The sequence below is a fragment of the Volvox carteri genome (genome assembly GCF_000143455.1).
Source record: "Volvox carteri f. nagariensis unplaced genomic scaffold VOLCAscaffold_1, whole genome shotgun sequence".
NCBI lineage: Eukaryota > Viridiplantae > Chlorophyta > Chlorophyceae > Chlamydomonadales > Volvocaceae > Volvox > Volvox carteri.
In genome coordinates this window covers 3,727,377-3,744,007 of record NW_003307545.1, presented here as the reverse complement: position 1 = coordinate 3,744,007, position 16,631 = coordinate 3,727,377, and the positions used below count along the sequence as shown (strand labels likewise).

Sequence of the window (16,631 nt, the reverse complement as noted above, 5' to 3'; positions counted from 1 at the left end):
ACTGTGGAATGCTGCAAGACACACACATCGCCGCCCCCCCCTCACGCATCGCTGTCGCCAGCAGCCTTCAATAAAGATGATATGATATGATCCGTCCTGCGCCACATCAAGGACGACAATGGCGGAGCGGAAAAAAACAAAGCCGCTGTTGTCACATCACGACGTACGGATGCGCACGCTCTATCCAGCTATCGGGATGGTTCAAGCATAGCCACAGCTATCCTTCATGTACGTCCCTTACGTAAATTAACAAAATTTACGATTTGTCTGTAAATAACTGCTGCTGGGAGCCTAGGAGCGCAGCTGTTTAAGCAATAGGGGCAGCATGTCAACGGATAGCCAGGTAAATCTGCCATTCGTAATTGGCACACGTGCGTGCGTGCGTGGACTTTATCCGGCTACATTCATTTGCTTTTAAAGGTGGGCCCCACCCCAGGGGGGCCTTCGCCACATCGCCATCGAGCTGTGCGTGCTGCGTGCTGCATGCTGGCAGCGATGTATTTCCTTCCGGCTTTGCTTAAGCCATGAGGTTCATTGTTGTATTTTGGACATTTCACGGGCACTTCATCCGCCAGTAGGTACTTAGCTGTAGCAGTTGTAGTCGTTATGTCGTTATGTGCTAGATGACCGCCTACATGAATCCCACTCCTAACTTGGGTTTGAATCTCACCTGTACGTGCTTAGCGGGGCGTTAAAGGCCTGGCGACCGCCGGGTATCCCGCGGGTGCTGCCACCACATAGGGACTCAGGAAGCTGTAGTAGCTGGCCGCCGAAAAGCAGGCCTCTCGAGATGCTGCTGGCGGTCGCACTTAGCGCGTATTTGTAGAGGTTATGTGTGGCGTACTGTGTACCCGCTACTACAGACCCTGAGTTGGCTGAGGTTGAGGTCGCCCTCCACTGCTAGAGGGGGGATAAATGAGTTGGGAATATCTGGGAATATCATGGGATCTGCATCCACCGATCAGTACTTTTCTGTAGCAGCTGTAGTTGTGGCATGAATTTTATTTGTTGGATGGACGCATGTATGTATATCAGTCGATTGATGGTAACTACCTGATGTATAAACAGACATCGTGAGGGCCCGCACTACAGTAGCTAGTTCGTGCGTGTGCGTGCATGTTTAAATACAGATGTGTGTCTGTTTGTGTTTGTGTTTGTGTTTGTGTTTGTGTTTGTGTTTGTGTTTGTGTTTGTGTTTGTGTTTGTGTTTGTGTTTGTGTTTGTGTTTGTGTTTGTGTTTGTGTTTGTGTTTGTGTTTGTGTTTGTGTTTGTGTTTGTGTTTGTGTTTGTGTTTGTGTTTGTGTTTGTGTTTGTGTTTGTGTTTGTGTTTGTGTTTGTGTTTGTGTTTGTGTTTGTGTTTGTGTTTGTGTTTGTGTTTGTGTTTGTGTTTGTGTTTGTGTTTGTGTTTGTGTTTGTGTTTGTGTTTGTGTTTGTGTTTGTGTTTGTGTTTGTGTTTGTGTTTGTGTTTGTGTTTGTGTTTGTGTTTGTGTTTGTGTTTGTGTTTGTGTTTGTGTTTGTGTTTGTGTTTGTGTTTGTGTTTGTGTTTGTGTTTGTGTTTGTGTTTGTGTTTGTGGTGGTTACAGTGGGCTACGTATGTATCATGGGTCGGCCACGTTATTTGGACGATACATCATATGCACGATGTATAGCCCGCCGCAGCAAGTGACATCAAACCCTTTTGCTTTCTTTTATTCTGTTCATCATCGTCGGAACAGACAATCCTTGAGGAAGAGGACTTGTGCGTGATGGCAAGGTCGTAGGTTCGGGTTGGAACATTAGCGGTGGCTTATCAGGAAGCGCGTCAGATAGGCCAGATTATTAGTATTGCCCAGGCACCTTTCCAGGAGGGTCAGAGCAGTCCGGCCCCAATCGCTAGTTAGTAGCGGCCCTGTGCCACAAATAAATGTACAGCGCGAGGTGGCGCCGGATGGCAGCTGATGGTAGCTGCGAGAGTGCCCGAGGACTGGTTGAACATCCAACCAAATGGCAGTGGACGGTTTCGGTGGGAGCTGGAAACACGGACAGCAGGGACGGCGTGTACCTGCAGCTGCCTGCGAGAACATATTACTACTATTGGTGATGTCTCAATAATCAATCGCAGCTCCCAACCCTTTCATCAATGATGGGTGATATCACTGATCAACCAACAGGCGGATCAACTACTCCAATAAACGCGGGGTGGGTTAATGGTCGTCCTGGAATGAACGTTACCCGTAGCTATTTTTACTCCGTTCATGCGCCGTAGGTGCCTGTATATAGCTACTCCATGACGTTTCACATAGTCAGTAACACAGGAGAAGGTAGATACGCTTCGGTTGTTTGGCTGGCTGGCTGGCTGGCTGGCTGTCGTATCCTGGTCATGTCACGAGAGAGATATGCATCCGCCGATAGGTGTACTTTCCTGAAGTTGTGATAATACACTGGCTGGGGTGGCTGGGTACACGTTATACACACTCACGCCCGGTAGGAGTGATACCGCAGATGGTTGGACGCAAAATGGCCCAGCAGGTGCTTGCTGCGTGATGATGCAATGCGACAGGGTGTTGCTGGTATGTGTTGCTGGTATGTCGGTGAGGCAAGCGCACACAACGCACGTATGACCATGTACGACAACGTATGCACATCATGCAGCAAACTTATGCTAAGTTTTCATTCCTCTTCTAGCGCATCGTAGGCTAATGCACTTTCGTTGATTTTGCTGGGATTTCGAGGCAAACAAAACCCGAAGGGGCAGGCACCACGTCCCCAGGGAGCAGCGGATCCAGAGCTGTTGTGGAACCAAAAGTGGCACCAAGTCGAGGACGAAAAATAGCTTTTAATGGTATTCGCGCGGAAGAAGAAATTCGATCTTCAACAGAGCATGAAATGCGAGCCAGCCCTCCTGGCGAGGATGTTGGAACGTATGCGGGCTTACCGCAACTCAGCTGTGCCCTTTGGGCGCTAGTTCTATCTTCTCCCTTAATTGCGGTGTATCCTTCTTATGTGGCGTTTAGGCGTTCAGGTCTTGCCCTTGGGCTTTCGGCTCGTATGGGTAATTCTGCAGGTATGCGGGGTCACGCACCCCAAACCATGTAACACACACACGCACACACACACAAACATCCACACACATTGTAGTATCCTGGGTATCACGGCATTGACATCCGCCGATCGGTTCTTTTCCTGCGATAAGACGTGATACAACACACATGCGTATGCACGTGCGTCTTGCTACTTTTGATACATACGGTGCGCAAAAGGATGGTATACTATAAATCGTTCCATGCTCTATGCCAAACGTGCTTCTTACAGGGACGCTGTGCTTTTTCTCTATGGTGTGGAACGCCATCCAGCCGCCCACCGCCAAATGTTCTATCCCTCACCCCCGCCCGCTATGCACGCTGGTGGGTGTATGGGTGAACATTCGTGCACACAGTCGAGCAGCCTATCAGGCATTATATTAATTTTGTTACTTCATGTTCTTAGCTGGTTATTAATCCTCAGCAGCAGCATGTGGCGTCATCGCCAGCTATCTGCTGTTTGCATGCGGATCCGGACACACACACACACACAGACACACACACACACGCACACACACACACACACATACACATACACACACATACATGCGCGGACAGCAGCTAGTAATAATAACCTTGTTGTCGTAATGCGGTCGCAACGCACGTAGCGAACGTGAATGCCAACCAGGCGTTCGGGGAGGAGACCATGCTTAGCTTTGCAGCGGCTAGTCTGTGGGGACCACGTATTTACACCGTAACCACACACGTACTTACACATGCATGCGCAGCCATCGTCAAATTGATCCGTCGATTAGCCAGGTAGGGTATTGCTTTGTGAGCTACTACATACGCGTATACAACAGAACTTAAAACTACATACGGGAAAAGGGAGAGCTGCTGCTGCTAGCTGCTGCAGACGATGCATGACGGGACGACGGATGGGAGCTGTTTACTTGCAACACTTGTTCTTGCAAGTATGTAGGATAGATGGAGCAAATCATGCTGCTGCTGCAGGTAGCTATGTACCCGGAACAGTAAATGCTGCAGCTGCGCAGCGCGCGCAGTGCGCGCCGACACCACTATCTACCACTACACGATGGGAGCGAGCGAACGAGCGAAGGAGTTAGCAGACGTATTCGGCCTTCCCAAAGCATTATTACATGCATGTTCCTTTAAATGTTTTGTGAGACATGATAGGCTAATATAATAAGTCCAATATTACCACGCAGAAAACGATGCAAGGATGTACACGGTGGTGCATGCAGGGCACAGTGCAGATAGAGGCGAATAATAAAGGTGGCGTGCCGATAGAGAATGCATGGATAGATGAAGGCCCGCCGAGCAAGCAAGGCCTGCCGAGCTCTAGCGACGTGCGTATTCGTTGTCCTGCTAATCGTTTGCAAACCTCCATCAAGCTGTTATGATGAGAAAAGCTACATATGCATACTACAAGATAGTAGAGCCTTTGAGATCGAATTACTTCGGCGGCTTCAAGCAAGGGTTGGAACCCGGTCCTGATGAGCAGCAGGGCGGACAGGGACATGGCTCGTAGGCGGGGAGGTCGACTCATAACTAGCCACGACATCGATTATCGATTATCGAGCGATCGCGCGAGCGAGTATACATAATGCATCCGTGCGTCGTGCAACATGCAATATTTCAGTCCTGCGTTTTTCTATAACTAGAAAGAATTTATTTTTATGGCTTTACGTACGTAAGAGGCGTAGCTTGACAGCGGATGCATTGTAATCGATATAACAGCAGGCGGTGAGCTATTCGTCACCCAACCTGTAATTTGTTTATACCAAGCTTTTCCACAGGAAAGCGGATATTATGTGTTTCGGCATATTAACCCGCAAGATGAAGACGGACATTACCATCTCGGAATCTCTGCTGGTGCCACACATTATTGGCAGTTGCCTAGCTGGCCTGAAGAGACACAAGCACAGCATTGTACGAGCTGTGTCAGTCAAGAGCAAGCGCGTATGCTAACAGCACTGAGAATCCCATTTAATTTTTTTTCCCGATAATAAGTTAATAGTCACATGCTTATTGCAGTATATTGCCGACAACATTTGTGGTCCATTGATTCGCTCGTTGATCACCAATAATTAAAAAGAACCTTTCATCTTCTCGGCCGTTTGCCAACCACCCTTACGGGCTTGCTACCTACCCGCGAAACGCTTATTATCTTTGCGCTGCCGCAAATGGCGCAACCATGGCTTCTGCTGGTCAAGCTGACGACGCAGCTGCTCCTCACGGCCCTGCTATTGCTGGAGCCAGCAGCGGCCCAAACACGCCCAACCCCTAGCAAGCGTGAGTAATCCCCCAATGGTGTTTTAGTAATAGTTTTTTTTTCTCCGCACGCGCCGCCGCGAGGCTAGTTGTCTGAATATCCGGGGAAACAAAGGAAAGAATGCGAAACGCCTGTTATTTCACGGGTTAAATCCCCACGTGTTTTTTTGCTTAGCTTTAGCTTTAGCGTTTCGCGGCCTCATGCAAAAGTACGTAAAACGTGTGGAGGCGTACTCAACGATTAAGATGGCACAGCAGATAGAGCTGCCTGACATCGGCGGACATACAACAGTCATCCCGGGATCGAGACCTGTCAGGGTTGAAAATCCTTCCGATGGTGGAAGGTATTGCGCCCCTAGTTGATGGACGTTGGTGACCTGGGATAAAGTTAACCTGCGAGCCGACCAAGAATGGAGTTGGGCCGCTGTCGACCCGTCACATTCCGTTAGATGCTGGTGGTGGGTGCGGAACTTGAGCGACCCACTGAGAAGTTGACTAGGGTGACTGGATGAGGGTGCCCCGATATACCGGGGAAGGCAGGGTTTCGCAGGGTAGCTGCCTCGGGTGAAGATATACTCCCCTGTTTCAAACATCATACATGCAACAGAGATGGAAGTCTATGCTATTTAACAACAATGCCGCGTGTTTACAAGGATAGTCTCGCCTTGCACCAGATTGCTTGTCCTTCGCGATGCGGCCACACACTCTTCCTGCTAGATGCACGCACGTACGTTTCTACGCGTGTGTGTATGTGTGTATGTGTGTATGTGCGTGTATGCGTGTGTATGTGTGTGTGTGTGTGTGTGTTACATGGTTCGGGGGTTCGTGACCCCATACCTGTAAGACTACCCATACGAGCCGAAGGCCCAAGGGCAATACTACAACGCCTAAAAGCCACGGAGAAAAGGAAAAAAACACCGCACATCAGCCCAGACTAACGTCCAAATGGGGTAATTGAGTTTCGGTGAGCCCACATACGTTCCAACATCCTCGCCAGGCGTGCGGGTTCCCATTGTATGGCCTCCAACATACTCTGTTGATGATCGAATCCCTCTTCAGCACGAATATCATTATAGGCTGGGCATTCCAATAACACGTGTTTTTCATCCTCAATTCGGCTATTAGGACCACAACATGTGTGTATGTGTGTATGTGTGTGTATGCGTGTGTATGTGTGTGTATGTGTGTGTATGTTGTTACAGGGTGGTTAACTTCGCCAGCGGCCCCCTTTCCCGGGGCAGTCCCTGCTCTCCCCTGCTAGAGGGGCACCCTAATCCGTCACCCCATCCGACTTCAGAATGTATTCGTTGGGTTCGGCAACTCACCACCAGCATCCAACCAAATCTAGCGGATCAACGGCGCATCAACTTAGTTCCTGATCAGCTCGCAAGTTGATATTATCACGTCCTACACCGTCCATATGATGGGGGGCCACCTCCCATTGTGTGTATGTGTGTGTATGTGTGTGTATTTGTGTATGTGTGTGTATGTGTGTGTATTTGTGTATGTGTGTGTATGTGTGTGTATGTGTGTGTATGTGTGTGTATTTGTGTATGTGTGTGTATGTGTGTGTATGTGTGTGTATGTGTGTATGTGTGTGTATGTGTGTGTATGTGTGTGTATGTGTGTGTATGTATGTGTATGTGTGTGTATGTGTGTGTATGTGTGTATGTGTGCGTATGTGTGTGTATGTGTTATTATCCAGTAACAACAAAGAACCGTTCATGAGGCCGCCCGGGGCCGCAGGCTTTTACAGATGCCCCCGGACGTGAGCGGATGCTGTATGTATATCCCCTAATAACTTGTTTAGACTAGGTTGCCCCGAAACGAAGGGAAATGGAGGCCATGCAGATGCAAGTGACGGTGTTTATCTGTCCCCGGCCGCCGTCCCACATACGCGCCGTTGCACACCAGCCAGCCAAGTCTTCGCCAGGACAAATCTCATTGGCAGAAATCTCCTGCCTTCCGTGGCGATAATGGCATTTCGTTGCTGCCTGCCTATCTGCCTGCCTACCTGCTGACGGAAACAGGATTGGCTAATGAATGACAACAAAGTAGATTGCAACAATTTATCCGCTCGCACACAGGTCCCCCCCCAAGCCCCCGACAACCACCCCGACCGATCATGGTTAACATCAGGCGTGCTGGCCCGCCGCGGCCGCCTCGCCCGCCGCCAAGGAGTCGGCCGCCTCCGTCGCCCCCGAAGCCTCGGCCGCCTCCACCGCCCTTGCCTCCACGCAGTCCGCCTCCTCGAAGACCTGTGCCGCCTCTGATGCCGCCTCTGCCCCGCTCGCTAGCATCGCCGCCACCACCACCGCCGCCCCCCGTCTCCGCCGGTAATGGCACCCTCCCAGGTCAGGCAGCAATAATACTATGGCGACACTCGTAATAAACTGAGGGTTGGCCTGCATTTAGGACTGAATTTTGCTTGCGAGCTCTGGTGCCATGCGCCGGCAACCATGCTGTATAGCACAACCTAAGTTAATCAGCAAGCATCCATTCATACAATTCATAACAGTAAATACATGTGCATAAATGTGCACGGGACCAGAAGCCATTTGCGTATTGAATTCGCACTTAAGGTTTATTTATTTGAATGTATGTACATATCCTCCTCCTGCCTGCTGTGCGCAACATCCATGCCACTTACCTGTTCATTCCATCATCACGCTACTTAGTGCGTTTGATGATGATGATGTTTTTATAGGATGAAATGATATTGCGGCGTCGACCATACATGCATGTTCCTTCTGCTGCGTGCTCTATTACATGTATACGTATTGTCCCATTATTATTCCGCCGTTCCAACAAACACATACTGATAACATATACTGACATACGCGTACTGATAACCTCCTCCAACGTATCCGCATGCTGCTGCCGCGCATCCCAAGATAAATATATAATAATAAACGGAGCGATGCGCAGATGTTTTTCATCGACTTGGTTCTTCCCCGCGCCGCCACGCAGGCAGCAACTGCCCCGACGCAAAAACAATCCTGGAGCGCCATAACTGGTACCGCGCTCGGCATCAAACACCGGCCCTGCAGTGGGACGCGGAGATGGCCGCGGAGGCCACCGCTTATGCCCATGTGTTGGCTCGCAGGGACTGCATCCTCGCGCATTCCATGGGTATGGACGGAGAGAATCTTGTAACGAAGCGGGGCTATCCCTCAATCGATAGCACCTGCATTCTGGCGCCCACTGCCTGGTACCGAGAGGTCATGTACTACAATTTTGATGCTAAGCGGCTGTTCAAAGACAATTGGTACCAATCTCAGATGGTTGGGCATTTTACGCAGTTGGTTTGGAGGTCAACAACCCTCATTGGCTGCGGTGTTGCGGTGAATTACAGTCACCCCATAGAATTTAACATGCGGACGTACATCGGCGCCTGCAAGATGGTTGTGTGCCGTTACAGATGGGCTGGCAACATCCCCTCCGACAATGTCTTCGCGGTAAACGGTAAGTGGCCTGTAATGTTTACGAGTTTATTACAAGCTTTTTCTCTTATTTGCTCGACTGCTTGCTTGCCTGACTGGAAATCCCATTATTGGTCCCGTTAAAGGCGCGGCTTGTGCTGCAGGAAAGCGAGAGTTGATGGGGGCTAAGCTGATATGTGTGTCTGTCTGTGTGTCTGTGTGTGTGTGTCTGTGTCTGTGTCTGTGTGTGTGTGTCATCTGTGTGTGTATTTGTTACACCCATCTCATTAGCCCCTTATGGCCGGGAGACGATACCCACCCCCATGGGTAAATCTCCTAATGCTTTGTATCTTTTGGAAGGACATTAATTCCATCTGTCAGTGTCGGGTCGTAACCGTCACCCCTCATAGCCGCAAGGCGCCGTCATCTGTTCGAATCCTATTGCCAGCCTCATACGCTAGCTCAGGTGCCACGCAACCCCCTCATTGTGTGTTAGCGTAGGGTTTAGGTGAAATGGCTGGCAGCCGTGCGTGTATGCTGCATCGTCACGATCAGATCAATCTTGCTACCGTCTGTGTCTGCTGTGCGCTCGCGCCTTGCTTTATTTCACATCCCCTGCTGCCCCTCCCCCCGGCTTCCCGTACCTGCAGTACTGCGCAACAGCTCGGCCATAGTTATCTGGGACGATCCGCAATAGCATATATAGCCTCACAGCAAATGGTCCACAGCGTACCTTCTGGCAAACAGTAGCAGGACCGCCTATATACCTATAGCTATCTAGCTTCAGGAGCTCCAAGGCGCTGTGCTGTGAAATGGAATTCCGCGCGCTAATACACCTGCGGTTAGGTCTGCTGCCATCGACCACTACTCTGCTGCCAACTACCACCATATGATACGCGTTCTACAGTGGTGCTGGATCAATACCACTATTTATAGAGTGGGTGCTGGCCTCCCAAGGCACTGCTGCTACTCAGGCGCTAATCATTTGCATGTCCGGACGTACATACATACGATCATCGGTCGTGTCCATCCGTACGTGACAACAACCAGCAGAAGTGAATGTGAAATGAATAGCAGGCAGCGGGGAAGAAGTGTGGCGATTGGGACGGACAGACAGGCCGAGATTCACACCATGCAAGAACCTTAAGCTTGCATGACCCGACGACGACGATGGTGGCCACACCCCACACATGATGGCGCTGCTGGCGCGCGGGCGCATCATTATTACTCAGCCTGAGTAATGACGGCCGCTTGCCGTAGGGGTACAATATCTATATAGCTGTGTCTATTATTATTGTCCACCTACGATAGGATATTTTCGGGGAAACGTTTCAAGCGGCTGCACTGGAGGCAAGGATCTACGCAGGGTGGGCACACTTGACATGTGGCTTTAAGCGGCGGGGGTTGCATGCTTAGGGTTCATTCAACCAGCCATCCCCTGTTGCCTTATGACGACGCAAGCACGCGCATGCGTGCGTGGTTGAGCGCGTGTTTGCAGCAGGAAATAGTTAAGGCGGATGGGATCAGCACGCATAGCGTGGTTATTTATAGCCATAAAAAGTCAAGCTTAAAAGTAGTCCACGGAATGCAGCTTATCATATCATAGAGTGCGTGCTTTGAATTTTGATTCGCTGCAGACACGGTTCTGGCTGCCATAGGGCGACAACGTACGAATCAGCAGCAGCCACGACATACGCACCAATTGGTGCATGCATGAAGAGGCATCCAAGGACTTGGGCAATCAAGCTGCATGCATGCCTGGGCGTACCTTGCATGCATGAATGCATGCGTCTCCATAGAAGGGTTATGACGCGGTGACAGTTAGGTTATACCTTGAGTTATCTAGGTTTTTGTGAAAGGTACTCATTGCTGCGGGCAACGGGGTCAGCACATCCATTCCGCCCTCGCGCGGCGATTCCATCTTTGTAATCCGCCCAGCCGTTCATGCATGACTCTGCAGTTGTTGGTACACAGTACGGCACACATATCAGCTACAAATACGCGCTCGAAGCGCTTCACCAGCATCTCGGGAGGCCTTTTCAGCGGGAGGCCAGCTACTACAGCTTCAATTGTCCTCTGCATTTATGTCTTGCTTTGGAAGCGAGTTGGGTCTGTGTCTTTGCGAGGGGTGAAGGATGGCTGGTGTGGGAAGAGGAGACGTCGGGGTGCTGTGCGGCAGCAGCTAGTACGCTGCGTCTGTGGGCTATCTAGCTTTGTGGCTTTTCACGCACCTGCGTTCGTGTCGTCCTTATTAGCTTGTTTGGGGAGTGGGTGGGGCCACATATCAGCCTGCGTCCTAGTCGTGGGTGTGGTGCCTTTCTTGATTATTTGCTGAGTCGTTCGTGCTGTGCGGTGATCCTGCTGCCAGCCGCCGAAAAGGCCTTCCTAGATGCTGGAAAAAGATGGTCCCGCTCTCATCCGCCTTGCGTGACGTGTGTTCTCCTTCCAGCCTTCCATTCAACTCCAAAAGTACTTCCGCTGAATTTCATTAGCAGGTCTATGGGCCTTCAGCTTGTCTAGACGATGCTATACATGTAAGGGTTAGTTGTTGCAGGGCTCTCCATGATGCGCCTCCACATTATTGTCACATCACATCAGGTTTCCTGATTTCCTGGTTCGGCGAAGCCCCTTGTTCTGTCCGCTGCTGTGCTATGCTAGCTATTTCCCGACTTACGAGGTCTTCGGATGGCATTGCGTGACCAACCCGCATCTGTCTACCTACCTATTTGTTGTGGAAATTTATCCACGCCGCCTGATGACGTGTAGGCGGGGCGTGGGCCGTAGCTAGCTTCTTTACTGGGACGCCGGCTGGGACGCAGCCTGAGAGCTTTTACTGACCAGGCACAAACTGGCCGGACCGGTTGGTTAAGCCGTGTATGTGCATCAGCGAAGGGGGACCGGACCGTCTGCATTTTTCTGATCGACTCTAGCGCCTCTTCTCGACTATTAGTCAACCCGACCCAGTAGTTCAGGCGATATAGCCGAGCTCGACTGTAGACGGTGCGGACTACAGCCATAGGCTATCGTCGGCTATATTTATCGCCTAATAGACAACGATATTAAGATGCATGACCGGTTATTATGTGATGTTGCAGAGCTGCTGAGTCGGTCCGTCTGAGTAGTAGTAGTTGTAGTAGTTGTATAAGTAGTAGGTTGTTCTGCTGGCGCGCCTCCTATTCCTTAGTTTGTTATGCGCTTTTGGTTTAGCGATCTCAGGACGATCTTATCTCCATTCGATGATTCCCAGCGGCGTCATCATCTTGGTTGTGCCATATTTGGAAGCACGTGTAAAACACAGCGAGTGGGAGAGGATGCTTGCGAGCTGGAGAGGATGCTTGCGACACTATGGGGCACGGCGCTTGGCTAGTTATGCCCCCATTCTGCAAAATTTTGCTTTACATAGGACGAGATCGCCCAGCTGTCGGTAACGAAGGACTAAGGTGCGCTGCCGGCGCCGTCGGGGAGCCTCGGAAACCACAAGTTGGAACCAGACTGGGAAATAAAGCGTAAGCAGCAGCTCGATGTCGAGGGCAGGCAACACGCAGCACATTATTGGAGCGATTGCTGTATCCAAATTATTATTATTATTATTATTATTGAGCGTGTCCCGTATTTTCTGAGTTTTCCGAATTTTTTTTTCAAGACAGATGTGGTCAAAGGTAATCGATAACTTTGGGTCGGTTGCATCGAGCTGTTGAGTAGAACTTGTGCCTCTAGGCCAGCAGCAAATCGCGCGTCCTTTAGATAGACACAACATCGCAAGCAATACAACTACCTGGGCTGCAACGCAGCTGTCGACGTTTTTAACTTTTGCCCCGTTATCGCGCGTTGTCGCGACTGGCGACGGCGGTTCAATATAGCGAAGTGGCGCAAAATTCATGTCATAGCAGAAGCCTCTAAACTACGGTCAAGCTAGGGTACGGAATTTTTTCATTAGTGAAATGGAAAAATCCTGTCCCTGGCAAAGCATTTATCGTCGAAGAAAGTTCAAGTTTTGTCAGTAGCACCTGTGCAGGCATTAGGCAGGCAGGCTGGCAGGTAGGCAGGCAGACAGAGAAGCAGGTAGGTAGGCAGACGGTGGGCAGGTAGCCAGGCGGATGTACACGTAGACAGGTGGGTAGGCAAAACAAGAGGGTGCGTGGTCATAGGCAACGGCGCAGGCCAGCAGGCCGAGCCTTCCAAACGGAGGGCTGCCCCAGTTACATCCCTGCGTGCGTGAATGTGCTCAACGGTCTCTATGCACGATGCCTGGCGTACTCTGTGGGCTCGCCAAGGTTAAAATCTCCCGCGTAAGCCTCAAACCGCGAGGTCGCGAGGGACAGTTGCAAACTGTGGTTCGGGCTGTATGCGCGGAGCTGCGGTTTATCTTGATCATATAGGAAAAGATATCTAAATTTTTGTTGCAGTGAAGATGTCGTTTGGACGGTGGTTTCAGAAATGAAAAGCACAAGCCGCCAGCGAGTAAGGCGGCGTTACTATCCGGATTGTCGAACGAGACCGGCTGATCAGGTTCTTTCATTGTAAGCTGCATCTCTCCTAGATGATCGAAAAGAAACCTGATGAAGGCTCCGAAGATTGAGGGATCCGTGGCAATCTGCCCTTCATGCAGGTTGGCGATGTCATCTACTTCTTTGGATCTCATTTGCTATGTGATCTGTCGAAGCCTTATAAAATAACGGATACAACACGGCACGGTGGTCTTCCGACTTATTCCGAAGATAGCCATAGCACGTCATCGTGGCCAGAGCCAGCGATTCCCGCGCAAAGCTTGCTGGTTATAGAGAGTATTTACGTAGTCGTCATGGCATGTTTGAGGATTGCCGACGTTGGGCGTGCGCATACGACATTTCAGCCGCCTCCAGAGCCCGCCATTCCATGGAAACGTAAATCTTCTATGTTAGGGTGAAAGTTGAGAGTTTCGCTTTGAAAATTTATTTTTCTCAAAACCTAGTCACGTAGGACGCCATAGAGTTCTCCAAAAGGTAATCAAAAAGTGCATCTGATATCTATGAGAGAAGTTTTACAATCATCCTGGAACCTATAATTTCACATTCTCTGATTCCGCCGCAACGTCGTCACCAAATAAACATTGCGGTCTGTGTTGGGCGCTTGCTTTTTCCGTACAGGCTTACGAACGACCGCCAGGTACCTTTGATTTCCGCCGGAAACCATCACTAATGGATTCAATAGTGCTTGGCGAATTATACATATGACGTACATACTCTACAGAAATATAGCCTAGGCAACTTAAAGACACACGTGACGCACAAATGCTATCTGCTTAGCCCAGGTCACATCAACAAAGCAAGTTGCTTATACCAACGTCACAACTTTCATTTCATACCTAACTATCTAGCTAAGGAGACGAAGACGATGGGTCAACTCGGCACTGTCGCCATCCTAGCTTTGTCCCTGACAATCATGTCTCTTGTCCAGGGAATGTCAGACCATGGCTTCCATAGCAAGCGTGAGTACGTGTAAACAGTAATATGCCTGTATTTCATGTTCGTTGCTCTCCTTGGTCAAAAACGGGTTTGAATATGTGCCGACAGAAACCTTGAAGCTGCCTCTGAAATGGCTCATGAAGTTTGGACCACCTTTACTGTTCACACCTCACAGGCGAGGTCCGGTTGAGAAGTCGGCGCGAGGCTCTAGGCATAGACGTCGACTCCTCGGACTACGCACCGGATTCGCCCACCGCACCACGGCAGCCAAGGTCACCAAGGCGCCCGCCACCATCTCCCCGAACTCGCAAGCCCCCGCCCAGACCCCCACCTGTTCGAAGCCCACCGAGACCAGCCGTCTCACCCAGGCCCCCCCCATTAGCAAGCCCGCCCCCACCGCCCCCACCGCCCCCACCCCCACCCCCTCCCAATGTGCCTCGGTCACCAGTGTTGAGACCCCCCCCATCACTTGGAGGTACGTCTTAACTCTCAAGCGATTCCACCTTTCACCTTCATAGTGCGAAGATGGCGTTGCCAAGTCAGGCAGCTCTCAAAGTGACGCTGTTGGCGTTCACACTCCGTGTGACCTCGCTAACCGCTTCAAAACCGGTAGTTTTATTGAAGCACACCCACCTCCATCGTCTGTGACATACACCCTTGCCCCGCGCCGCCCCACCCCACCCCTCCACGCCTCTCCATCCCGCTCCCACAGGCGGCAACTGCCCTGACGCCCGAGCAACCTTGGCTCAGCACAACGTCTACCGTGCGCGTCACCAGGCAGGCCCCATGCAATGGGACGCAAACTTGGCCGCTTCGGCGACCACCTACGCGCAAAAGCTGGCCGATGCCGGCTGCTCTCTCAAGCATTCCGGTGGCAAGGACTACGGCGAAAACATCATGCAGGTGAACACGCCGGAGGGGAAAGGTGATGCGTGGGTGCATGCTTTAGGCACACATATGCCGCAGACATATGTACAGGACGTCGATGATGAAAAGCATGTGTTATTGGAATGCCGAGTCTATAATGAAATTCGTGCGGAAGAGGGATTTAATCATCAACAGAGCATGTTGGAGGCCATGAAATGGGAGTCAGTACGTCTGGTGAGGATGTTGGAACGTATGTAACGGCTCACCGCAACCCAGTTATCCCCTTTGGGCGCTAGTCTGGGCTGATAGTGCGGTGTTTCTTTTTATCCGTGGCTTTTAGGCGTATAGATGTTCCTTGGGCCTTCGGCTCGTATGGGTTGTTTTACAGGTATGGGGGCACGCAACCCCCAACCATGTAACACACACGCATATGTATAGCATTACTCTGCCTTCACCATCTTGGATGCCTGGATAGGATCCATTAAGAGGAATTAGCCGATTACCTACTGATTGACCAAAAAATGTGGGACTCTGAAGGGTTGTGAAGGTCCCTTCAAGCCCCACTACTAGCCACTGCCTGCAGAACTGTCCGCCTGTATGTATGTTGTTACAGGGTGGTATAGCTCCACCAGCGGCCCCCTTTCCCGAGGCATGCTCTCCCCTGCTAGAGGGGCACCCTAATCCAATCACCCCATCCGACTTCAGAATGTATTCGTTGGGTTCAGCAACTCACCACCAACCAAATCTAGCGGATCAACGGCGCCACAACTTAGTTCCTGGTCAGCTCACAAATTGCTATAATCACGTCCTACACCGTCCACAAGATTGGGGGCCACCTTCCAATTCAACACCCCTCACACACCGAGGGGTCGGCAGGCGGATTTGAACCCGCTGTATGTATGTTGTTACAGGGTGGTCAACTTCGCCAGCGGCCCCCTTTCCCGGGGCAGTCCCTGCTCTCCCCTGCTAGAGGGGCACCCTAATCCGTCACCCCATCCGACTTCAGAATGTATTCGTTGGGTTCGGCAACTCACCACCAGCATCCAACCAAATCTAGCGGATCAACGGCGCATCAACTTAGTTCCTGGTCAGCTCGCAAGTTGATATTATCACGTCCTACACCGTCCATAAGATGGGGGGCCACCTCCCATTTCATCACTCCTCAAACACCCGAGGAGCCGGCAGGCGGATTTGAACCCGGGTCGACTGGGTCGACTGGGAGCAGAAGTCAGGCCTTAACCTCTGCCAGCCGCCTGCCATATATGTAGCCGCTGTATGTATGTCCGCGCGTGGCTCATCGCTGCTAACATTGTGTGATCCCTTTATCTCTCCCTTGATTTTCACTTGTATTCCCATCCACGACGCGTCTCTCGTCGTTCCGTTCCCCCCCCCCCTCCACGTCTGTGAAGGTCATGCAGTTACCCAGGCCCGATAACACGTGCCTGATGGCCGTCAGCGGTTGGTACAGCGAGGTCGCGTACTACAACTTCTTCGCGCCCCAACCATATTACAGCAATTGGCCTAAAGGCATTGGGCACTTCAGCCAAGTGGTGGGTGTGCACCATATCGCAAACATGAATGAGGCTTTCGTGCCAAGACTGTAG

The 16,631-nt window shown here is 51.0% G+C and overlaps 3 protein-coding genes across 3 annotated transcripts; all 3 read left to right on the top strand.

The window, feature by feature from the left end:
- Window positions 1–623: 623 nt before the first annotated feature.
- On the top strand, window positions 624–1,666 carry VOLCADRAFT_86229 (uncharacterized protein; the record flags this gene model as incomplete). The annotated part of the gene is made up of 2 exons (XM_002946152.1): window positions 624–672; window positions 1,131–1,666. 2 exons carry the CDS (start codon window positions 624–626, stop codon window positions 1,664–1,666), a joined length of 585 nt encoding a protein of 194 aa, XP_002946198.1.
- Window positions 1,667–8,263: 6,597 nt separating this feature from the next.
- VOLCADRAFT_55219 (uncharacterized protein) lies at window positions 8,264–8,860 on the top strand (the record flags this gene model as incomplete). The annotated part of the gene is made up of 1 exon (XM_002946151.1): window positions 8,264–8,860. A coding segment is annotated over one exon (597 nt), but the record flags the coding sequence as incomplete, so codon positions are not given.
- Window positions 8,861–14,137: 5,277 nt separating this feature from the next.
- On the top strand, window positions 14,138–16,631 carry VOLCADRAFT_86227 (uncharacterized protein; the record flags this gene model as incomplete). Its single annotated transcript, XM_002946150.1, has 4 exons — window positions 14,138–14,183; window positions 14,336–14,635; window positions 14,873–15,261; window positions 16,437–16,631. The coding sequence occupies 4 exons, from the start codon at window positions 14,138–14,140 to the stop codon at window positions 16,629–16,631; spliced, it is 930 nt and encodes a 309-aa protein (XP_002946196.1).